At 35.0% G+C, this 21,854-nt stretch overlaps 1 protein-coding gene across 1 annotated transcript in view; it reads left to right on the top strand.

Moving 5' to 3' along the window:
* The window catches only part of BCAS3 (BCAS3, microtubule associated cell migration factor), a 134,184-nt gene that overhangs the window by 62,486 nt on the left and 49,844 nt on the right, over window positions 1–21,854 (top strand). The window contains exon 5 of the mRNA XM_021715997.1: window positions 3,124–3,257. Within this exon, the coding sequence (XP_021571672.1) occupies window positions 3,124–3,257 (134 nt within the window). The remainder of the gene's footprint in view (window positions 1–3,123; window positions 3,258–21,854) is intronic.

Here is a 21,854-nt window from a genome sequence, read left to right as displayed (position 1 = left end):
TTGTTTTGATTATTGTAGCTTTACAGTGTAGTTTAAAGTCTGGGAGTGTGATACCGCCTGCTTTTTTTTTTTTTTTTCTTCCTAAGAATTGTTTTGGCTATTCTTGGTCATTTATGTTTCCATGTGAATTCCTATATTATTTTTTCTAGGTCTGAGAAGAATGTTGCTGGTATTTTGATGGGTGTTGCATTAAATCTGTAGATTGCCTTAGGTAAAATGGACATCTTAACAATGTTGGCTCTTCCAATACATGAGCATGGGATATTTTTCCACTTGTTTGTGTCATCTTTGATTTCTTTGAGCAGTGTTTTGTAGTTTTCATTGTAAAGGTCTTTTATGTCTCTGGTTAGGAAAATGCCAAGGTATTTCATTTTTTGGTGGCTATTGTAAATGGAATTGTGCTTTTATTTGGGTTTCTGTTTGCTTATTATTGGTGCATAGAAATGTGATTGTCTTTTGTGCATTTATTTTATTCCCTGAGACTTTGCCAAAGTCCTTTATCAGTGCCAAGAGGTTTTTGGCAGATTCTCTTGTAACCTTAGAAAATGGAGGGGACACTCTTATGGAAATTGGAACTGGCAACCAATTCCTGATAAAAACCCGAAGTGCCCAGGTCATAAGAGATAAGATAGACAAGTGGGACCTCATTAAACTGACAAGCTTCTACAAAGCCAAAGAAACCACCAAGAAAGCAGGGAGACAGTCTATAGACTGGGAAAAAATATTTGCCAACTCCATGTCTGACAAAGGCCTAATAACATCAAGGACCTACAAGGAACTCAAACGTGCTGAAAAGAAAAAAACAAACAGCCCCATTATAAAGTGGGATAAAGATATGAATAGACAGTTCGCAAAAGAAGACATATGAGCAGCCTACAGACACGTGAAAAAATGTTCAACCTCACTAGCCATCATGGAGATGCAAATTAAAACTACACTGAGATACCACCTAACGCCAGTCAGAATGGCCATCATCAATAACTCAAAAAATAACAGAAGCTGGAGAGGATGTGACCACTGTTGGTGGGAGGGTAAACTAGTGCAGCCTCTGTGGAAATCAGTGTGGCGATTCCTAAAAGTTTTAAAAATTGACCTTCCATATGACCCCACAATCCCCCTACTGGGAATATACCCAGAAGAACTCAGGTCACTCTATAAGAAATATACCTGTACACGTATGTTTATCATAGCATTGGTCACAATAGCAAGAACATGGAACCAACCGTACTGCCCATCAAAAGAGGACTGGATAAAAAAAATGTGGTACATATATACAATGGAATATTACGCAGCCAGAACAACAAAATCATGAACTTCGCAGCAACGTGGATGGAATTATAGTTTATAATATTGAGTGATCTCTCACAGAAACAAAGTGCTGAGTATTACATGTTCTCACTCATAAGTGGACCGTGAACAACTACCGTATTACTGTAGGAAAGGGATTGAAAGTAGCGGGAAACTGCGGGGCAGGGGATGGGGGATGGGTAGCTGGGATTGACAGTAGTCGATATCCTCTTGGGGAAGCGGGGGCACACCTCAAAAATAAAGGTACCTGCACAATGAACATTTGTATACTTAACCCTGAATTGTATCCCACAATTTCAAAATAAAAATTAAAAGAGAGAAGAAAAAAAAAGAAAGCTCTCAGTATATTTGTTAAGGAACTTTTTACAAAAAATCTATAGCTTATGTCATACTTAAAGTTTGAATGCTTTTCTCCTAAGACATGGATAAAGGCATGGATATCTTTTCTCATCATTCTTATTTGCCTCAGCAAATGCAGGAAGTTAGAAAAATGAAGAAAAGGCATGCAGATTAGAAAGGAAGCATTCAAATTGTGTCTATTTCTAGACTACATGATTGTCATAAAAAAATGCATGTGCCCTGCAAAAAGTTCCTAGAACCATATACAGTCAAGGCAAGCATTATCAAATTTATCTGTATATAGTAGGAAGGAAAATTTTTAATTGAAATTTTAATAACATTATTATGTAATCTATGAAAATGTTTTCAATATCTTTGTGCTGAACAAAAAAAGTCAAAATAAAAATCAAGAAGTGTGCAGTGTTCATGGCTCAGAAGATTCAGTATTAAGATGTCAATTATCCCCATATTAATTTATGCACTTATTATAATTCTTCAGAAATCCTGAATGAGAATAATGTTGAAAAAGGAAGACTTGCTTTACATGATTTCAAGATTTTATATAAAGTTATAGTAATCAAAAATACATTATTTGTGAATGTATAGACACTGAAATCGATGGAATAGAACAAAGTTTCCGGAAGTAGGCTTACCCAAAATGGCCAATTGCTCTTTGGCAAGTTGACAGTGTTAATTGGTGAAAGAACAGTCTTCTGGAGAAATCTTGCTGGAACAACTGGACATCCTACGTAACAAAGTTAACCTTGTCCACCTTTTGTGTAACACCCTGACTTTTGTATAAGGTCTTCACACTTTATACAGAAATTAATTCAAAATGGATGATAGGCATAGGCCTAAGTGTAAAACATCAAATTATGAAACTTTTACAATAAAACAAAATCTTTATCACCTTGGGTTAGGCAAAGAATTCTTAGCTGTGACATCTCACCAAAATTAAGATCTTTCTCTGTGAAAGACACTGTAGGCAGTTTCAATAAATAACATGCCATGGTAGAGACAAATTTGGAACTGGTGAATTAAGTGGGGGAATTAGTAGTTGGATCAGTAAATAACTAGAACTTAGAATTCAGGTTTGAAGAAATTACAAAAAGAAGTGGATTTTAGTTCCACAGAGGTATGCTATTTTTATGCTCTTTGTTTTATAAAATGATTTTGGATTTTATAAATTCAGGCATGTAAAAACATCTACTACTCTTAAAGGAATGTTTTAATACATTTGCATGCAGTGTTTACACCTTGCTTATATTACTGATAATGGTACTAAGTTTGATATTCACAGGAAAAAGCTATTTTGTTTTAACTTTTTTATAGTTTTGTTTTCTTGTAAGGTTTCTTATAGCTTTGGTAAATTTTTTTCCTTCAGCAATATTTTAAAATAGATTGAGTAGCTTTTGAAAATATTTCCTCCACATACATAATCATTTCTATTTTTACTATTTGTTTTTTGTCTTCTAGGAATGCTTCTAGTCACAACAGACACCCTTGGCCACGACTTTCATGTCTTTCAAATTCTGACCCATCCTTGGTCCTCATCACAAAGTGCTGTCCATCATCTATACACTCTTCACAGGGGAGAAACTGAAGCCAAAGTAAGCTGCATATTTTTTCAGAAGGCAATTTCTTTGTGTAATATGACATTTATTCTAGTTGGTCATTTACGTCATATTGGAACTTGCTCTCTATAATAGAGTGGATTAGATAATTAGGAAGAAGCCCATTTTGACCCAGTAAACACATAAGCTCTAAGTGAATACCTTATTGTTTAAAAAACTTAATGAATTTTGATAACAATCCTGTTTATCTTGCTCCTCCCAACCTAATACCATTTTTGACTCAGAGATAAACCCTTGTCATTCATTTGCTATCTGTCTCTCTAGACCTTTTGCAAGGGATTTTGATTCTATATTCATAAATATGTATGTCCATGTATACATACACATATACATGTAAACACACATATTTATGTATATACAAAAATATTTTCATAGTACATATGAGTATATGGATATAGTGGAGGCATTTCACAGTGGCTAGTGAGAAACAATTGGGCACATCTTTCTCCAACACTATTTATTAACTATTTGAGTTGCAGTCTCACTGTCTCCCTGGCTGGAGTGCAGTGGCATGTTTACAGCTACTGCAGCCTTGACCTGCTGAACTCAGGTAATCCTTTTGCCTCAGCCTTCCAAGTAGTTGGAACTAGAGGTGTGCACCATTACATGCTACTAATATTTTTATGTTTTATGGAGATGAGGTCTCTCCAAGTTGCCCAGGCTGGTCTCAAATTCCTGAGCTCAGGCAAAGTGCTGGGATTACAGGTGTGAGCCACCACGCTTGGCTTATAGTGTTACATATATTTATTTAAAAATCTTTTTGTTAGACATATATCCTGAATTATTTACAAGTTTAAGGATGTATGTCTAATGTGCTTTAAAATATTCTGTGAAACAATGAGACAAAGTAAAAAAGATTTACAAAGTGCATTTATCCATGTAGTAGTAGCAAATTGTGATATTCATGTAGTTGGTTCATGAAAGCATTCTATATACTTTTGTGTATGTTTGAAATTTTTCTAACAGAAAATAAAAATAAAACAAGCTCCTTCACCAGCAGTATGCTTTTTTATTTACTTTAACTTTATAGCATGACTTATTGTTCATTTTCAAAAACTTGGCCAGCTGTATTTTAGAGTGATTCAGTTCAGTTACATAATGAAATAAGATATAATTATTTGCATTGCTTTGAAATTACATTTCAATACAGTTAGAACTGACATTGTTACATTGTAGATGTTTTGCATTTAGAAATTGTTACATTTAAAAATTAGTCATTGCTGTGGTATGTCAAAAACTATTAATGGTTTTGTGTAGAATTTGTGTCATCTTGCTTTGCTAGATTTTCTTGTAAGATTAAATAACCTTTCAGTACATTTTCTTTTGTTTTCTAAGTAGAATATATTTTCTGAAAAATTATATTTTTAACTTTTTGTACTTTTATTTTTCTATCTTATTACATTGGCTTAGAACTCTAAAATATTTTGTAACCGTGGCTCATTCCTGTAATCCAGCACTTTGGGAGGCTGAGGCGGGAAGACTGTTTGAACTCAGGAGTTCAAGACCAGCCTAGGCAACATAACAAGACCTCATCTCTACAAAAAATAAAAAAATAAGCCAGGCATAGTGGCATGTGCCTCTAGTCCTACCTACTTGGGAACCTGAGGAGGTGGGATTGTCTGAGCCCCGGAAGTCGAGGCTGCAGTGAGCTGTGACCATGCCACTGCACTCTAGCCCAGGAAAACAGAGTGAAACCTCAACTCAAAAAAACATAAAATGAAATAAAATAAAGGCTGGGAATGGTGGCTTATGTGCTTGTAATCTTAGCACTTTGGGAAGCTGAGACAGGAGGATTGCTTGAGCCTAGGAGTTCAAGACTAGCCTGGGCAACATAGCAAAACCTCGTCTCTATAAAAAAATATTAGCCAGGCATGGTGGTATGCGTCCATATTCCCAGCTGCTTGTGATGCAGAAGTGGAAGGATCACCTGAGCCCAGCAGATCAAGGCTGCTATAAAGCATGATTGCCATGATCATGTCACTGCACTGTCTAGCCTGGACAACAGAGTGAGATCCTGACTCAAAAAAAATTAAAATAAAATACAATAAAACAGTGTAACTGCAATAGTGATAGCTATAGTCTTTTTAAAAATATCTTCTTTCTTTTTTTATTTTATTGTTTTGCTCTAGTTCTAGTATCTTTTTTTTCATTTTGCGAGTAATACATAAAAACATTTAGGAATTTAATTTGAGATAATCTTAAAGTACATGAAACAGAACATCAAAGTTGCCCATTAACCTCTTTGCACCCACAGTTGTCTTGCTTCGTGTAACACTGCAATTTGTTGCACCACCTTAAAATCCCCTATATATTTATATAGATGATTTTGTTTTTAAATAATGTAGTATTATATATTTTTCAGTTATTGCCCTAGCATCGGAGTTCTGAAGATTTAAAAAAGGATCTTGCTCAACATTTTTTTATTTGAGTTCTCACATTTAAAGATTAATAGTTTTTAGTAGCTATGTATTTTTATTGCTAATTAATATCTAAAGGAAAACCCAACTTACTGGTTGGTTGTATCTTGGCACGTTCATAGTCCAAGTTCTGTTTGAGTTTGTTAAGCAGCTTTAATTAAAATGTCTAAATCTTGAAACTTTGTCCTTTACTGTATATTTTTTTCTACTCTTTGTATTCACATTTCCACAGTTCAGAAAAAATTACAGACATGAGATGGGTTTGCACATTTCTTCATCTCAATTATTTTATTCTGCAGTTAAATTTGAAAATCTTAGTTTTTAAAAAAATTGTGGTAACATACAAAAAAAAAATGTACCATTGTAACCATTTTAAAGTGTACTGTTCAGTGTTAACAGTTTACATTATTGTGCAACCACCACCATTTGGGTAATCTTAGCTTTTCGCCCTGAATAATTTTTCTAAGCTGTTACCATTGAACATTTTATTCATACCAGCTGTTCCTTGATTGGAGAGAAACCAGAAAGTGGAATTTTAGTCACTCACATGTCTTTTCATTTCTTTTAATGTTTGTATCAGGCAAATTATCATTTATATGAAAATTTTAATTCATTAATGATTAAGTATGGGACTATTCAACTGCTCATACATATAATGCCTAATTTCTTCCTTCTTGAAGAAATACATGAAATATTTTTACCTTCTTAAGTGTAGAGGTTGTTTATTATGTCTCCTTTTTTCTTCACACACACAAAAATACTTGCAATATTTACATAAGTTCCTGTTGTCTACTTGTCTGTCTCCATTAATACTGGGGTTTCTTTTAAAAACAAAATTTTACCTTATTTAGCCTTGTATACTCAAGGCCTTTCACAGAACTAAGCACATTTTTTCCCCTCTGGACTATTAAAAAAAATTTTTTTTTGTTTTAAAGATGTGAGGTACACTTCAGGATTAGGTATGTAAGTGGACATCGTACAGGTAAAGTTTGGGCAACCTTTGGTCCCCACTTCTTCTAGTTTGAGACCAGGTACCCTTATTGATGCTATGTCCTCTCCCTCCCCTGCCAGTTTCTGACAACTGCCAATCCCTTTTTTGTAGTATTACCTCTTTCTTACAGCATTATATTAAATGTTCAGGGTTTGCTTATGAGTGTTTTCTCTGGACTATTTGAAAATAGGTTGTCAACACGACACAATGTCCTGTTACTCTCATGTTAGTCTGTTTCTTACAAATGAGAACATTCTTCTACATAACCATAAAATAACCATCAAAAAATCAAATCAATACATTTCCACCTTTTGATTTTCAAACCACATTTCAGTTTTGCTAGTTGTCCCAGTAACTATTAAAAGGATCTAATTAAGGAAAACTTAACTGTTATATCTCTTTAGTCTTCTTAATGCTATAACAGATCATCATTATTTATTTGCCATTTATGATCTCAGTGCATTTAAATATTACAGTCTGCAAACCCATCACTTTCGAAGGCTAAAGTGGGAGGATTACTTGAAGCCAGACGTTCGAGACTAGCCTAGACAACACAGCAAGACCCTGTCTCTATAAAAAATAAAAATGAAAGAATTAATGGTACGTGGAGATATGTGCCTATAGTCCTAGTTTCTTTGGAGGCTGAGGCAGCAGGATTGTTTGAGCCCAAGAAAATGAGACTGCAGTGACCTACGATCACATTGCTGCACTCCAGTCTGGGCTGTCTCCAAAAAAAAAAAAAAAAAAAAAAAATACATATATATATATATATATATATATATTTAGAGAGAGAGAGATGGATAGATATTTAGATATATATATATGTACACACACACATATATATACACATACATGCACACACATGTATATGTGTATATATTCGTACATGCATACATACACATATATGCCATGTATTATGTAGAATATGCCTCAAATTTTGTCTGATGTTTCCTCGTGATTAGATTCAGTGTACTCATCTTTGTCAGGAATGTCACAGAGCTGGTGCTGGTTCTTCTCATTATATTCTATCAGTTGGCACATGATTTTGATTTGTTGCTGATGATCAGTTTAATCACATGACTGGGATGGTATCTGCTGGTTATCTTCACTAAAATTTCTCTTTTGTACTTACAAAAACTTACGTGGTAAGGTAATTTTAAACTGCATAAATATCTCATTTCTCAACTGCATAAATATCTCATTTCTCTTTTTTTTTTTTTTAAATCAGAGTCTCACACTGTCACCCAGGTTAGAGTGCAGTGGCTCAATCACGGCTACTGCATACTCCACCTGCTAGGCTCAGGTGATCCTTCTGCCTCAGCCTTCCATGTAGCTGGGACTACAGGAGTGTGCCATTATGCCCGGCTAATTTTTTTTTTTTTTTTTTTTGGTTGAAATGAGGTTTCGCTATGTTGCCCAGAGTGATCTTGAACTCCTGGGCTCAGGTAATCCTCTTGCCTTGGCTTCCCAAAGTGCTAGGATTATAGGCATGAGTCATTGTGCCCAGGCTCTTCATACTTTCAATTCCTTCTTTGATTTACTTAGATCATTTTTATGTCATAGATTCCTATTTTATTTGATGGATTGTATTTATTCAATAATTATTTATTATAGTGCTCAAAATGTCCCACATTTGACCAGTGGGAGCCTATTAACTTGGTGTAAATGTCCTTTTAACATATCTCCATCATTTTTTGAGCATTTCCTTACTTTTGGGTATAGCTGTCTTGCTTACCCATAAGTTTAGTTACCGTGTATTTTTGTTCTTTTGTATGGAAGTTTTAAATTAGATGAGCATTTTAAGTAAAAATTTAATATTTCAGTATGCTGATAGGCACATTTATTTATTAACTTTTAAAAATTGTTCCATCTGTTCTATTCTCTATGACCTTTTAGACTTTTAACATTTTAAACACCACCTATTTTTGAGATCTCTTTTTGTATTAGCATTATTTGCCGTTTAATTTACCTGTAAGTATGGAAACAAATTTTGTTTAAGCTTCTTGTTATCGCTCATTCTTTGAACAGTGCCTGCATATCATAATACAAATGTTTGCTACTGCCAATGCTATTCCTATTTAACAGGTAGGAAAATTAAATAGAACTTATTTCAATGATTGTGCTGTAGTATACACTCTAATTTGCAAGATTAGGAATTTATAAATCCCATACAACAAGATCTAAGGACCCCAGTTAGTGGCCCTAAAACTGATTTTTATAAGTTTCTCCTGGAAATTATTTTTAACTAATATAAAATTTAACACCAATCATGAAATCTAACACATGAAATATAACACATTATCTATCTGGTCATTTACAAAATCATGTCACTGTGTATTCTTCCAAGAACTTTGAGAGTACTTTAATCAGGCAAGGATAAAAAAAGTATGTGAATCTAATTATACTGAATTAAGTTGTTTTGTGGCCTGTGACTTGGTATATCCTTTGCATCTGATGGTAATTTTGCTCATAAAACACATATGTAGTAAGAAAAATAGTCCTTGTTTTCAACAGTGAGTATAAATCTTGCAAGTGTTTTGTTAATATACTTCTATAATGTCTTACTCAAGCCGACTCAAGTCATTTTTGTACTTAGCATGCTAATTTTGGTAAATGGCAAACTTGCTTTTGAAGCTTCTGTAAATCAGATAAGTGTTAATTTTACCGTATTAGAGCAATACTTCAAAATAGTATAAATTAGTATCTGTAATTGTCAAGGGGAAAAGAATGTAGTTACTATGGTCATATGATTTTCTAGTATGTTTCCCCCCGAAACATTATTTATTATTTTTTCTTTTTGAGAAAGCAGGATTTATTGAGGACGGAAAAGCTCCTACAGTGGGAGGGGACCCAAGGGGGTTGCTCCCAAAACATAATTTTTATTGAGATATAATTTACATACCATAAAATTTATTTTTTCCGGTACAATTCATTGGTTTTCATTATGTTCTCAAAGTTTTGTCAACCATCACCAGTATCTAATTTCAGAACATTTTTATAACCCTTAAAATAAGTGTCTTGCCCATTAGCAACCATTTCTTACTCCTGTTTCCCCAGCTCCCTTATATACTTTAATGCTGACAAGCAGTGATAGAACTAAAGATAAGCTAACTAATTTCTGTAATCTTCAAGTTATTCTTTTGTAAAGCGGGACCAATACCTATTTCATAGGGTGTACTGAGGAAATGTCAGAAAAATTATATGCAAAATGCTGAGAAAGCAACTGGCACAGTAAATGCCAAAAAGAGAATCAATACTAGGGCCTCCATTTTTGGCCAGTATAGAATGATAAGGACTGTCTGAAACAACTAAACAACAAATAGTGGTTTTCTAGTTACTCTACATTAGTCATTGAAGGGATGGTGATTCCTAAGAGATGGAGAACAAATGAGAAGATGCCTGTGATTGCCCAGTTTACTGTCTTGAGTTTCCAGTTACAATGCAGGAAGGGAGAGCCCAGTTACAGTGCAGGAAGTAGTCTCCCTAAGTTGATAAGCTATTACTAAGATTCCAGGGAGGCCATGGTCATAGATTCTTAGGATAGTATACCAGAGACATGACAGCTGCAAAGAGAGAGAATCCTGAAGATCTGTAGGAGATATGAGAACATGGAAAGAACCATCATCAGTCCAGAAAGAAAAAGCAAAACTGCCTTTTATTCAAATATGACATGATTATGTATAAAATCTAAATGATCCTATTAAAAAGTAAGAACTAATAGATGATTTTTAACGTGGTTGCAAAATATTAGCTCAATATACAAAAATCTTTTGGACTTCTGTATTAAAAAACACTTAACAATATAAATACGTATATGACCCTTACTCTGAAAACTAGAAAACATTGCTGAGAATAAAGATGTAAATAAATGGAAAGTCAAACATTTTCTTGTGTTGGAATAGTTAATATAATTACAATGTCAATTCTCTCCAAATTGTTCTATGAATTCAGTGTAATTTGCATCAAAGTCTGGGCAGGATTTTTTTTTTTTACTTATAGAAATTAATAAGCTCAGTATTATAGACTCCAACCAGATGTTGAACAATTATTATAATACAATAAGAAAGGGATTGGCAGTATTGGGAAACTGTGGGGGAGGGGGGCACACCTCTTCAACAGGGGTGCCTGCATAATGAACGTTTGTATACCTAACCCTGACTTCTACCCTATATCTTTAAAGTAAAAAATTAAAAAAAAAATAAACAAAAAAAGCCCCCAAAACAGGTACAATGATTTATAAGAGAAGAAAATAAAGGGAAAAAAAAGATGGTAGGGAAGCTAGCTGATCATCTCAATCTCACTTTTTTCAGCATAGAAACTGTGAGCTATTGGGTGATTTTGTACACACTTGTGATGGGTAGAATAGGGGGAGGGGTACTACAGATGTGGAAGTTTGATTCTCTTCTTGTCTATTCAGAGTTTTTTGTTTCTTTCTGGCTCTAGGAAACTTCTCATTTGGTATTGTTGCTGGTGAAAATCTTAGTACTATATATTTGATTTTGGTTTTCGGTGAAGAGAGTGAGGTCAGCTTGCTTCTTCATCACTATTTTGGTACCAGAAGTCTCTTTTTTTTTTTTTTTTGAGTTGAAGTTTCACTCTGTCACCCAGACTGGAGTGCAGTGGCCGCTCCCGGTCACCGCAGCCTCGACCTGGTGGGCTCCGGTGATCCTTCCGCCTCAGCCTTTCAAGTAGCTGGAACTACAGGCGCATGCTACCACACCCAGCTAATTTTTGATTTATTGTAGAGACGAGGTCTCGCCAAGTTGCCCAGGCGGGTCTCAAACCTGCGGGCTCAGGCAATCCACTCACCTCAGCCTCCCCAAGCGAGGGATTACAGGCTGAGCCACCGAGCCTGGAAAGTCTCCATTTTCTAGAAGAAATCATTTTAACCCTCTGTACCTGGAGACATCTCGTGGGTCACCTACCAGCAACTCGACCGTACTTTTTTGCGAAATAGTAAAAAATGAATCACTTCATGTTAAATAGTATAGCATTGGAGCCAATTATTTTATTGCAATGATATTTGGTTTATAATAAAATTTTGGATATTTAGCAATCTATTGATGACAAAAAAATCAAAAGTTTTATATCTTATAATTTTCTAATGTGTGAAAACATATGAAACAGTCACCAACATGCATTGTAGGTTCATTGATAACACGTACAATAGTAATTTGTCTGACATCTTCCACCTTGTGTTTTTCTAGTCTAGCAGACAATTCAGTCTCATTTTCTTCCTCCCACGTTAATAATATATAATTTATTGTCCAGTCTGTTGTCTGAAGAAGATGGAGAAGATGTACTTGTGATTCCTCAAAACCACTTATCAACTGACAGATAATCTCTCAGTATATATTCCATCCCTTTATTTGCTTTTTCATGCAATTTGCATGGAACACTTCAAGGAAACATTTTGAAAAGTTTGTGCTTCTATAAGTTTGCCTTATATAATCACCAGCAATTTCTTTATGTCCCCTGAGAGGAGGCATCCTTGTGGTTTGATAGATTTATGATGTCCCCTCAGAGGGGACATCCAAGTGCAAAGGGTTAAAGCAACTATTTTTACTATGCTTATTGACATGAAGGAAAATGTGTTTCTGTTAAATGAGAAGATAGAAAAGATCAGAGAAAGAGAGAACGTAGAAAATAATCAATAGAAATTATACATCTTAAAAATACAATATTAAAACTAGAAATGAACTGGTTGAACAGCAGAATTTACAAAGTATCTGAATCTGAAGATAAATTACTATAAAGTTCCAAACTAAAGAGAGGAAAGAGAAAATAAAAAGAACTGTGTCAATGTGTGGAATGATATCAGGTCTAATACATGTGTTAGTAATGCAGAACATGATGAGAATGAGAGAGAAAAAAATAAGGTGGAAAACTTTCCACTTTTATTGAAAGACAAAAATTACAACTTCAAACAGATAAGCAAACACCATATAGGATTAAATACAGCAAAAACTAAGGACTTCATAGTCAGCTTCCTGAAAATCAGAGTAAGGAGAAAAGCTTGAAAGCAGGCAGAAAAAATAATGCATTATATTAGAGAGAAAGTATTTTTTTAACAAACGATTGACTTCTTATTGGAAACCATGGAAGTCAGAAGACAGTGGAACATGTTTGAAGGACTTAAAAAAAAAATGACCACCTGAAGTTCTCCATCAAGCAAAAATATCCCTTAAGAATGAAGGAGCATAATGCCATCATGTCCCCATTAGAAATTATGCTAATGGGACATGATACTAGAAGCAAACTTGCATCTTTAGAAAGTAAGGAAGAAAATGGTAAATTTCCTGTTGAATAGAAAGAACGATTTTTCCATTTAAAAAATTTGTGTAAAATGTATAGGAATGATAAAATTTATATTTTATAGGTAAGAAATTATAGTATCATTTTGCAGGGGTTTTATTGTGTATACATCTAATGGATAGGACAAATATATAGCCCAAAGCTAGGGTGGGGGGCACATTTTTCAGTCTATAATATTTTAAGTTTCATTGTTGCTGTACAAATACTTCAGTGAAAATGGCATACTAAAAAATGTTTGGTTAATTCAAAAGAAGGTAGAAAAGGCAGAGGCTCAAGAAAAAGAGATAAATAGAAAACAAATATTAATTGGTACATCAACATTTCTATAAAATTACATTAAATATTAATTGATCCAATATAAAGGAAGAAATTACTTATAAGAGATTCAATTTGAATACAGAAATGTTAATATGATGACATTAAATGCATGTTGAAAGTTATATCATGCAAACAATAAACTTAAGAATATTTAAAAATTGGCTATACTGTTATCTAGTGAACTCAGTTTTAAGCAAAATCTGCTACCAGTGATATTTCATAATGATTGAGTCAAATTATCAGATTATTAAATATGTGCACCTAAAACTAGGTTTAAAAATACATTAAATAGACCTCAACAGAACTGACAAAATGAATAATTCTACAGTCAGCCTTGGTGATTGTGATACCACTTTTTCAGCATTTGATAGAATAGAGGAAAAAAGACATAAATTATCAGAATAACACTGTTAACTATTGTTTCTAATAGAGAAACAATTAACCCAACTACTCCAGAATACGTTATTTTCACTTATGACATTATACATACTTTTAATGTATATGAAACAGTGAATAATAGATGGAATTTAAGCCATAGTCAAAACATTTGTTATTGATGGATTTAGACTGCAATCACAGAGCACTGCAGTCTTGATTAGAAGCTTGATTCTAGTCATTTCCGTTGGTAAATGGAGCCTTACCTTGAGTATCAGTGACCCAGATTGTTCGATTAGCAGTTATGATTGTTTGCATAATTCATGACCCCAACGAGGGGCATCTGTAGTCTGCTAGTATATAGTCTTTCTTTTGTCAGAGTAGACCTTTGGCCAGGTCATTGCCAGTTGACAAAAAGTCAGTAAACATAAAACATCCAGAGCGTTGTTGAAAGTAAGAGTCAGCAAACTTTCTTTTTAAAGGGCTAGATAATAAATATCTTTGATCTGCATTCCATGTGATATCTGTTTGCTGTTGCTGACAAAAGCATCCATAGAAAATACATGAATGAGCATGGTGGACCCTCCATCATAGTTTACCTAATCCCAAGTTAAAACAAGGATGATTGCTTTCCATTATTCTCATGTGCTTATTGGTTTTTACTTCAGTCAGCCTTTCAGAGTTGTTGTTGGGGTTATACAGCTTCCAAGCCCCAGTTGGTACCATCAGTAAATCAAGCCCAGGCATTAAGGGAAGCTCTGTGAATCAAGGGCCTATTGAGCCAGTGGCACTGCTTCAGTTCATAGAATAGGATGTAAAGTGGCTGTAAAGGCCACGGTACAGCTCAGGCCACACTGGCTTTCGTATGAAATGGCTTTCATATACCATTTCCATTTGAGTAATGGTCCCTATTGGGCCCTTCCCATGTTGTTTATTCTCAAGTTTGAGTTGGCCCATTCCCAAGTGGGACTAGAAATTCACAGGGTCTCCATGAGTCTGTTGTCTGAATTTTTTGCAATTATAATTTAGAACAGATCCATAGCTGCCTTATGGCTAATTGTAGAGGCTCATGCCTGTAGTCCCAGCACTTTGGGAGGCCCAGGTGGGAGGATTGCAAGAGGCCAGGAGTTCGAGAAGCCAAGATTTATTTGTCTATTCATTTATGTATTTTTGTAGAGACAGGGTCTCACTGTATTGCCACTTATTTATAAATAAACAAACAAAAATCTGCCTTCTGTAAAAAGGGGGGTGTACTTGGTTGCTACATCAGGCAGGTGGCGATGTTGTACTGGAATTATACTTCTGAGTACTTCAGCAGCCATTGTCTTTACCTAAGCATTTTACTCTTGGGAATCTGTGTTGTTCATGATATATAACATGGGAAGGAACTGGAAGCCTAATAGGTAATCTGGTATGCAGTTGTCCCATTGTCACTTCAATATTCGTGACAGAAGATACCCTTTGGCATTTGAGCACAATCATGTAAGCCATTAATACCAGTCATGCATTCATCAACATAAGTTAAAATGATAGTACATTGAATTGGACTTAAGGGACCCACCCTTTTACTTCCCATTCCAGTGTATTTTCTCCCATGAAAATGTCAATTAATAATTTATTTAATGTGTATGTGTCAATTGCTCCAGTGATAACATTATCCCTTGTCTGAGCGGGCGGGGCGGGGGGGGGGTGTAGGCAGGTGGGGGGCGGCAGGCAGGCAGCTAGTGGATCCTCACCTGTGGATATGGTGGGGATAACCAGGAATGTTGACCTTCTCATTTGGCCCTTAGATCTAGTGTGAGTGCTACCCTCCCCCCATCCCCCAGGTACAGTGGTGCTATTTCCCAGTCTCCTGTGAATGTTCAGGCACAGCAGGACATTCTTTTTTCCATCTCTTGCTCCCCCAGCCACATTTCACCCCATATTCCTTGGGCATTTCTAGTTATTGCTCATTCTCATCTGTCAAGTTTGGGCTGCAGCGGGTAACCAGGCCCATGAGCCCAGCCGTCCTTGAGCAATTATATACATATATTAGCAAGACTTCACATCCACCGTTTTTTGTAGTTTTACTTTCTACATTTTCAGGGTATAGCAGTCTCATAAAATCAGCTGTGAAGTCTTCCTTTTCTATTTGCCTTGAGGGAAAATTGTTAACTATAGGACTGTTCAGATTATCTATTTCATCTTGGTTGAATTTGGTATTTTGTGGGTTTTGAGGAAGTGGTCTACTTTGTCTAAATTGCCAGATTTATTTGAATACAGCCATTTATAGTATTGTCATTATCTGTTTAATGATTGCTGGATCTGTATTGATAATTTCATTTCTGATATTGCTGATGTATGTCTTCTTCTTTTATTTTTTTTTTAATCTTGCCAGATACTTATAAGCTTTCTTGATATTTTTTTTGAAGAGCCTTCTTGTTTAATAGATTTTCTGTATTAATATTTCTCAATTAATTTCTGTTCTGATTTTTATTATTTTCTTCCTTCTGCTTTGGGGTTTATTTCTGGGTTTTTTTCCTTCTAATTTGGGGGGTATAGGAACTTAGATTACTGGTTTGATTCCTCTCTTGTTTCTTATTTAATCTCTTAGTGGTATAATTTTCTTCCTGTATTGTGTTAGCCTCATCTCATATATTTTGATATATTTTCATTTTTGTCAGTTTTGTGGATTTTGCTATTCTCTTTGAGACTTTGTCTTTGACCTATGGATTACTTAGAAATGTGTTTAGATATTTTTCCTGTCATCTTTCTGTTACTGGTTTGTAGTTTTATTATGTTATGGTCAGAGAACATATACTCTGTATGATTTCATTTCTTCAATGAAGGAAAAATTACCAGGCACTTTAAAAAAAATATGGTATTGCAAGATATTTCATTTAAACCTCAAAATATTTTTGAGGGCTAAAGCATTCATATCTCTAACTTTAGGCAAGTCAGACATGTAAGAGCTAAAATTTAGATCTGATTTTCAGTGTCTTGCAATGATCTTTCCTTTAGACCTCTGTTTTTCTCCTTTTCTCACCATGTTTTTCCACCACTTATTTGGTCTTACCTTCTTTTTCTTTCTTTTGTGATTGGTATGCACATCCCCCATTAGATAGAGGGCAAGAAAAAATAACTTACAAATTAAAATTCTTATTTTAAACTCTGGCAAAAGTCTGTTCAGGGCTTAAAAAAAAAGGATTAAAATCTCTGTGAAATTTAGATTAGTTATGAAGTAAAAAAGAAACCTTCTGTCTATTTGAGAAGGAGACTTTATTTTACTGTTTGAGAGGATTTTTTACTTTATTTGAGAGGGAAATTGTTTTACTTTTGATAGAATATTTAGGACTTTGTGTCTTGCATGGCAATATTTCCATTTCTTTGGTATAACAGCAGCTAAAAATTACAACCTTTAAGATATTCCAGGTAGTATTCTATTTTCTTTGCATATATTAACTCCTTTAATCTTCACCAGAATCCTGTTAGGTAGTTCCTCTTCCTATTCTTATTTTATGAATGACAAATTTTGTTATTTTATGTTAGACACTAAGGTTAATGGTTGAAAACATCATTCTTCCTTAGTCTTTTGAAATAGGAGACAGGAGGAGCAGGAACGTCAAGTCTTAATCAAACTGTCACTTTCTCTCTTTTCTTTCTATTTTGCATCTTCCTCTGCTTTCATGTAGGAATAAGCTGATGATTTTAGCTCATTGAATTTCTGGCACCTAGAAGAATGCAAAACATATAATAACGTTTCATAATTGTATATTGAATAAATAAATGAATATGAAGAATTGACAGGGAAAGAGAGAAGTAGATGGGATAGAGTGTATGTATGGTTTATCCTTTACTACCCTTCCATTTAAAGTAATTTATTCACAAGCATACATTTATTGCCATTAAACTTGTTGCAATTGCTTATAGATATATGAACTTTTTTTGTGAACATGTTTTTAATGAATGAATATTTTTATTCTGAATAATAAGAATTTTTGAAGCATGGTTGGGAATGTGTGAAGAACTTGTATGTTCATTCCCTTAATACATATATACATTATTTATTTATTTATTTTGGGGGGTAGAGGTGAGGTCTTATGATGTTGTCCAGGTGGTCCTCAAACTCCTCAGCTCAAGCAGTCCTCCCACTTTCTCCTCCCAAAGTACTGGGATTACGGGCAAGAGCCATCTAGCTTCTTTTTATATTTCTTTATGTTTTCATTAAACATAACTTTACCTAATGGCTTAGACCTTGGCAAGTTATTTATTGCTATATTACAGTTATCTTTATGTTCTAATTGCCATTTTTATAAGCATCTTTCAAGTTTGGTACTCCTTGTTTTGAGACTTTTTTCCAAACACTTCAGCTTTTGGGTTTTCTTTCTCTTTTAATAGGGTTGGAAAGGGAATTGTTATTTTAATCATTAGGGATATTTTTGGCTACAGAAACAAAAACACATTTAACAATGGTTTTAAAAATCAGGGTTTATTTTTATCATGTTATAAGAAGTGTGCTGCAGGTTTTGGTTCAAGTGCTCAATGATGTCTTTGAGACTCTTTTGCTCTTCCCCTCATGTTTGCTTTATAAATGTAACTTCCCTGGGCATCATTTCAGAATTCAAAGCAATAAGGTGAGGAGACAGGGCAGCACCAGTGATGTTAATTTATTTTATCAGGAAAGCGGATACTTTCCCAGAATTCTGCAATAGCCATCTGCTTTTGTCTGAGTGACCATAATGACGTCAGCACGTATTATAAGAGAGGCTAGGCAATCGCATAATAAGCTTCTGTAGTGGTGTCAAGTGAGGAAGTGAATGTTGTAGTTGGGTGTTGGGCTTGTCATTCAATAATTACGTCTAGGTAGACATCACTACAATGAAGATATAGAACATTTTTCTTACCTTAGAAACTTTCCTCCTGCCCATTTTAGCTAGTGCTCACTTCTGTGCTCCTGTCCTGTGCAACCATTAGTATTCCTTTACATTTTTACAAAATGCTTTTTCTATATTTCTAAGGTTTGTTATGGTGTTGGAGGGACTGCCATTACTGGTCACTTTGTTTTCTAGTCCAGTGTTGCTGACTTTAGATCAGTACCAGAGTCATCATCTGAGTATTCTAAAAATGAAGATTTCTTGGTCATTCTCCCTGAATACATACTGAATAATTCTGAAATTAGTTCCATAGGATCTGCATTTTGTACAAATAATGTAAGTGTGTGTTATCACATTGAAGTTTGAGACTCTCTGGTTCAGATTTTAGGATGTTAAAATACTCTAAAATTTTATCACTTATTAATTGAGGTTTGGGGATAAATTTGCAGCCTTATAAAATGCTGAATTCTACATCTTAGATGCTGAAATCTGGTAGCATTTAATTCTAGTGCCCAAGTTCTCTTGTTTCTGTTTTTTTTTTTTTGAGTTGGTGTCTCACTCTGTCGTCCAGACTGGAGTGCAGTGGCCGCTCCCAGCCACCGCAGCCTCCACCTGCTGGGCTCCGGCGATCCTTCCGCCTCAGCCTTCCGAGTAGCTGATTTTTTGATTTATTGTAGAGATGAGATCTCGCCTGACCAGGCGGGTCTCGAACCCGCGGGCTCAGGCAATCCACTCACCTCAGCCTCCCAAAGGCGCGGGATTACAGGCTGAGCCACCGAGCCCGGCTCTCTTGTTTCATATGTACATTGAATTCGATACATTTTGCGAATTAAATATGGTTTCAAGTTTTGATTAAATGTTGGATATGATTGGAAACACTCGTTAGAAATTTTGTGTTCCATGTGAGTATATGTGTGCTGTATTAAATTTTGGTTGCTCCCAATACTGTGTTTTTTAATTCTCAAATCAATTAAGTATTTAAAACTGAATAATTCAGATGGCTCAAAAATATTTATAAAAATCAAAATTACTAGAATATGACTATAGTATGTTTTAATAAGCAAATATATTAGCTTTCTAGAGGCCTAATTGGTTTCTGATACCCAAATTAAATGAGAAACAAAGTGAGATGTTATAAATATGCTGAATGATAGAGGAAACATTTGATGAAGGATAAATTACATAACTTAACACAAGTTCACAAAACATTTAATTAAACACTGTAATTTTATGCTTGTATCTCATTAGTTAAGAACTCTGACATTTGTGTCCTTAAAAACTCTAAATTGATAACCATGCATGTCCTCGTGAGGATTCTCAGACTAAATCAGGTGCCGTTTGCTTGAGTTTTTCTTCTTAAGTCTCACTTACATGCTGAGTGGAGGGAGACTTAATAAAAGCATCTGGTTATACCTTTTACCCATATTATATTCAGTCACTGGTTTACTCCAACCCCAGATGTGAAGTGAGCTAAGATGGGCACAGATAAAATGCTAGTGTAGGCTTTCCAGCAGCTGTTTATCTTCCTCTGTGCGTAAAACAACCAAGGCATCTCTAAGAACTAAGGAGCTATTAAATGAAACCACAGTCTATAAAAAGAGGCTTATAGAACTTCCCTTTCAGCAAACTGGCTAGTTAGTGTTCCTTTCATTTTTTTTTTTAAATGACAGTTATATTGAGGTATAATTCACATACATAAAATTTACCATTTTATAGTGTACAATTCAGGGATTTTTAGTATATTCGCAGAGTTATACATTGGTCACTACTATGTAATTTCAGAACTTTTTTTTTTTTTTTTTTGAGACGGGGTCTCACTTTGCTGCCCAGGTTGGAGTGAAGTGTGGCTCACTGCAACCTTGTACGCCTGGGCTCAAGTCATCCTCCTGCATCAGTCTCCTGAATATCTGGGACTACAGGCAAACACCACCACACTGGCTAATTTTTTGATATTGTTGTAAAAGACAAGGTATCACTATGTTACCTAGGCTGGTCTTGGACTCCTGAGCTGATGTAACCCTTCCACCTCAGCTTCCATGTGTTATTATTTTATTGTATATTGCTATTTTTGCCTTGAAAACAAACCAAACAAAATGCTTGCTATTGAATTTTGTTCTTTTTTAATTTTTAGCAGATTATTTATTAATTTATTTATTTGAGACAGGGTCTCACTCTGTCACCCAGGCTGGAGTACAGTAGCACGATCATACTTCACTGCAGCCTCAAGTTCCTGGGCTCAAGTGATCCCCCTTCATCAGATTCCTGAGTAGCTGGAACTACATGCACATACCACCATGCCCAGCTTATTTTTTGTAGATGCATGCTCTTACTATGCTTCTTAGGCTGACTTTTAATTCCTGAGTTCATGTGTCTGTCTTGACCTGCCAAAGTGCCAGGAATTACACATGTGAGCTGTCTCACCTGTCCTGTTTATTTTTTAAGAGGTAAGGTTCACTCTGTCACCCAGAGTGGAGTGCAATGACAAGTCATAGCTCTCTGCATCCTCTAACTCCTGAACTTAAGCAGTCTTCCCACTTAAGCCCCCTGGTACCTGGGATTGCAGGCATGAGCCACTGCTACCAGATTGCTATGGAATTTTTAAAAGTACTTTAATCTCATTGGTCTCATCTTCTTAATTCATGTCCTGTGTGAATTCTTTCTTGTGTGAAAACTTTGTGTAGAGTTTCTCCTTTCTGTACTGTGGAGACTCTTTATAAACAGCAATACTACTTATTGACTGAGAGGGTATCATATTCTTTTTTGTCTTTGATTTTAGATTCCTGAGACTTTTCCATCTTAAGGTGATTGACACTCTGAAAAGTCTACATTGACTGTTATAACGATCACGTAAAATGAGTCAGTCGGCAAACTGTGGTCCATGGGTCAAGCCTGGCCTTTTGGCTGTTTTTGTATAACCAGCTAAGACTGGTTTTTTTAGATAAGTATTGTAACCTAATAACACTAGCTTTTAACCTCAAGGAAGCAAAACATTATCCCCATAAAAAAGAATGCCATTCTCATTAGTAGATCTATATAACAAAAAATTATACATTTTGAGTTACATCAATAAAAATTGAAATTTGTTTTTGCTCTTGTTATTGTAAGTAACTACATAGTACCTTTGATTTTGTTTTCTTGCGTACAAGGCCTACAATTTACTATTTACTTCTTTACAGGAAAAGTTTGCTAACCCCCATTCTAAAAGAAACCTCTACTTGTTTCATGCCCACAATCATTCCGTGCTTCAGTCTTATAGCATTGTGAAATGTACCCAGCTAGGAGTACAGGCAGTGTGCCTCTTGCT

Source organism: Carlito syrichta, unplaced genomic scaffold (genome assembly GCF_000164805.1).
Source record: "Carlito syrichta isolate Samal-C Ts95f unplaced genomic scaffold, Tarsius_syrichta-2.0.1 Scaffold28610, whole genome shotgun sequence".
Classification (NCBI taxonomy): Eukaryota; Metazoa; Chordata; class Mammalia; order Primates; family Tarsiidae; genus Carlito; species Carlito syrichta.
The sequence above is the reverse complement of the archived record's forward strand: the minus strand, read 5'-3'. Positions and strand labels throughout refer to the sequence as shown.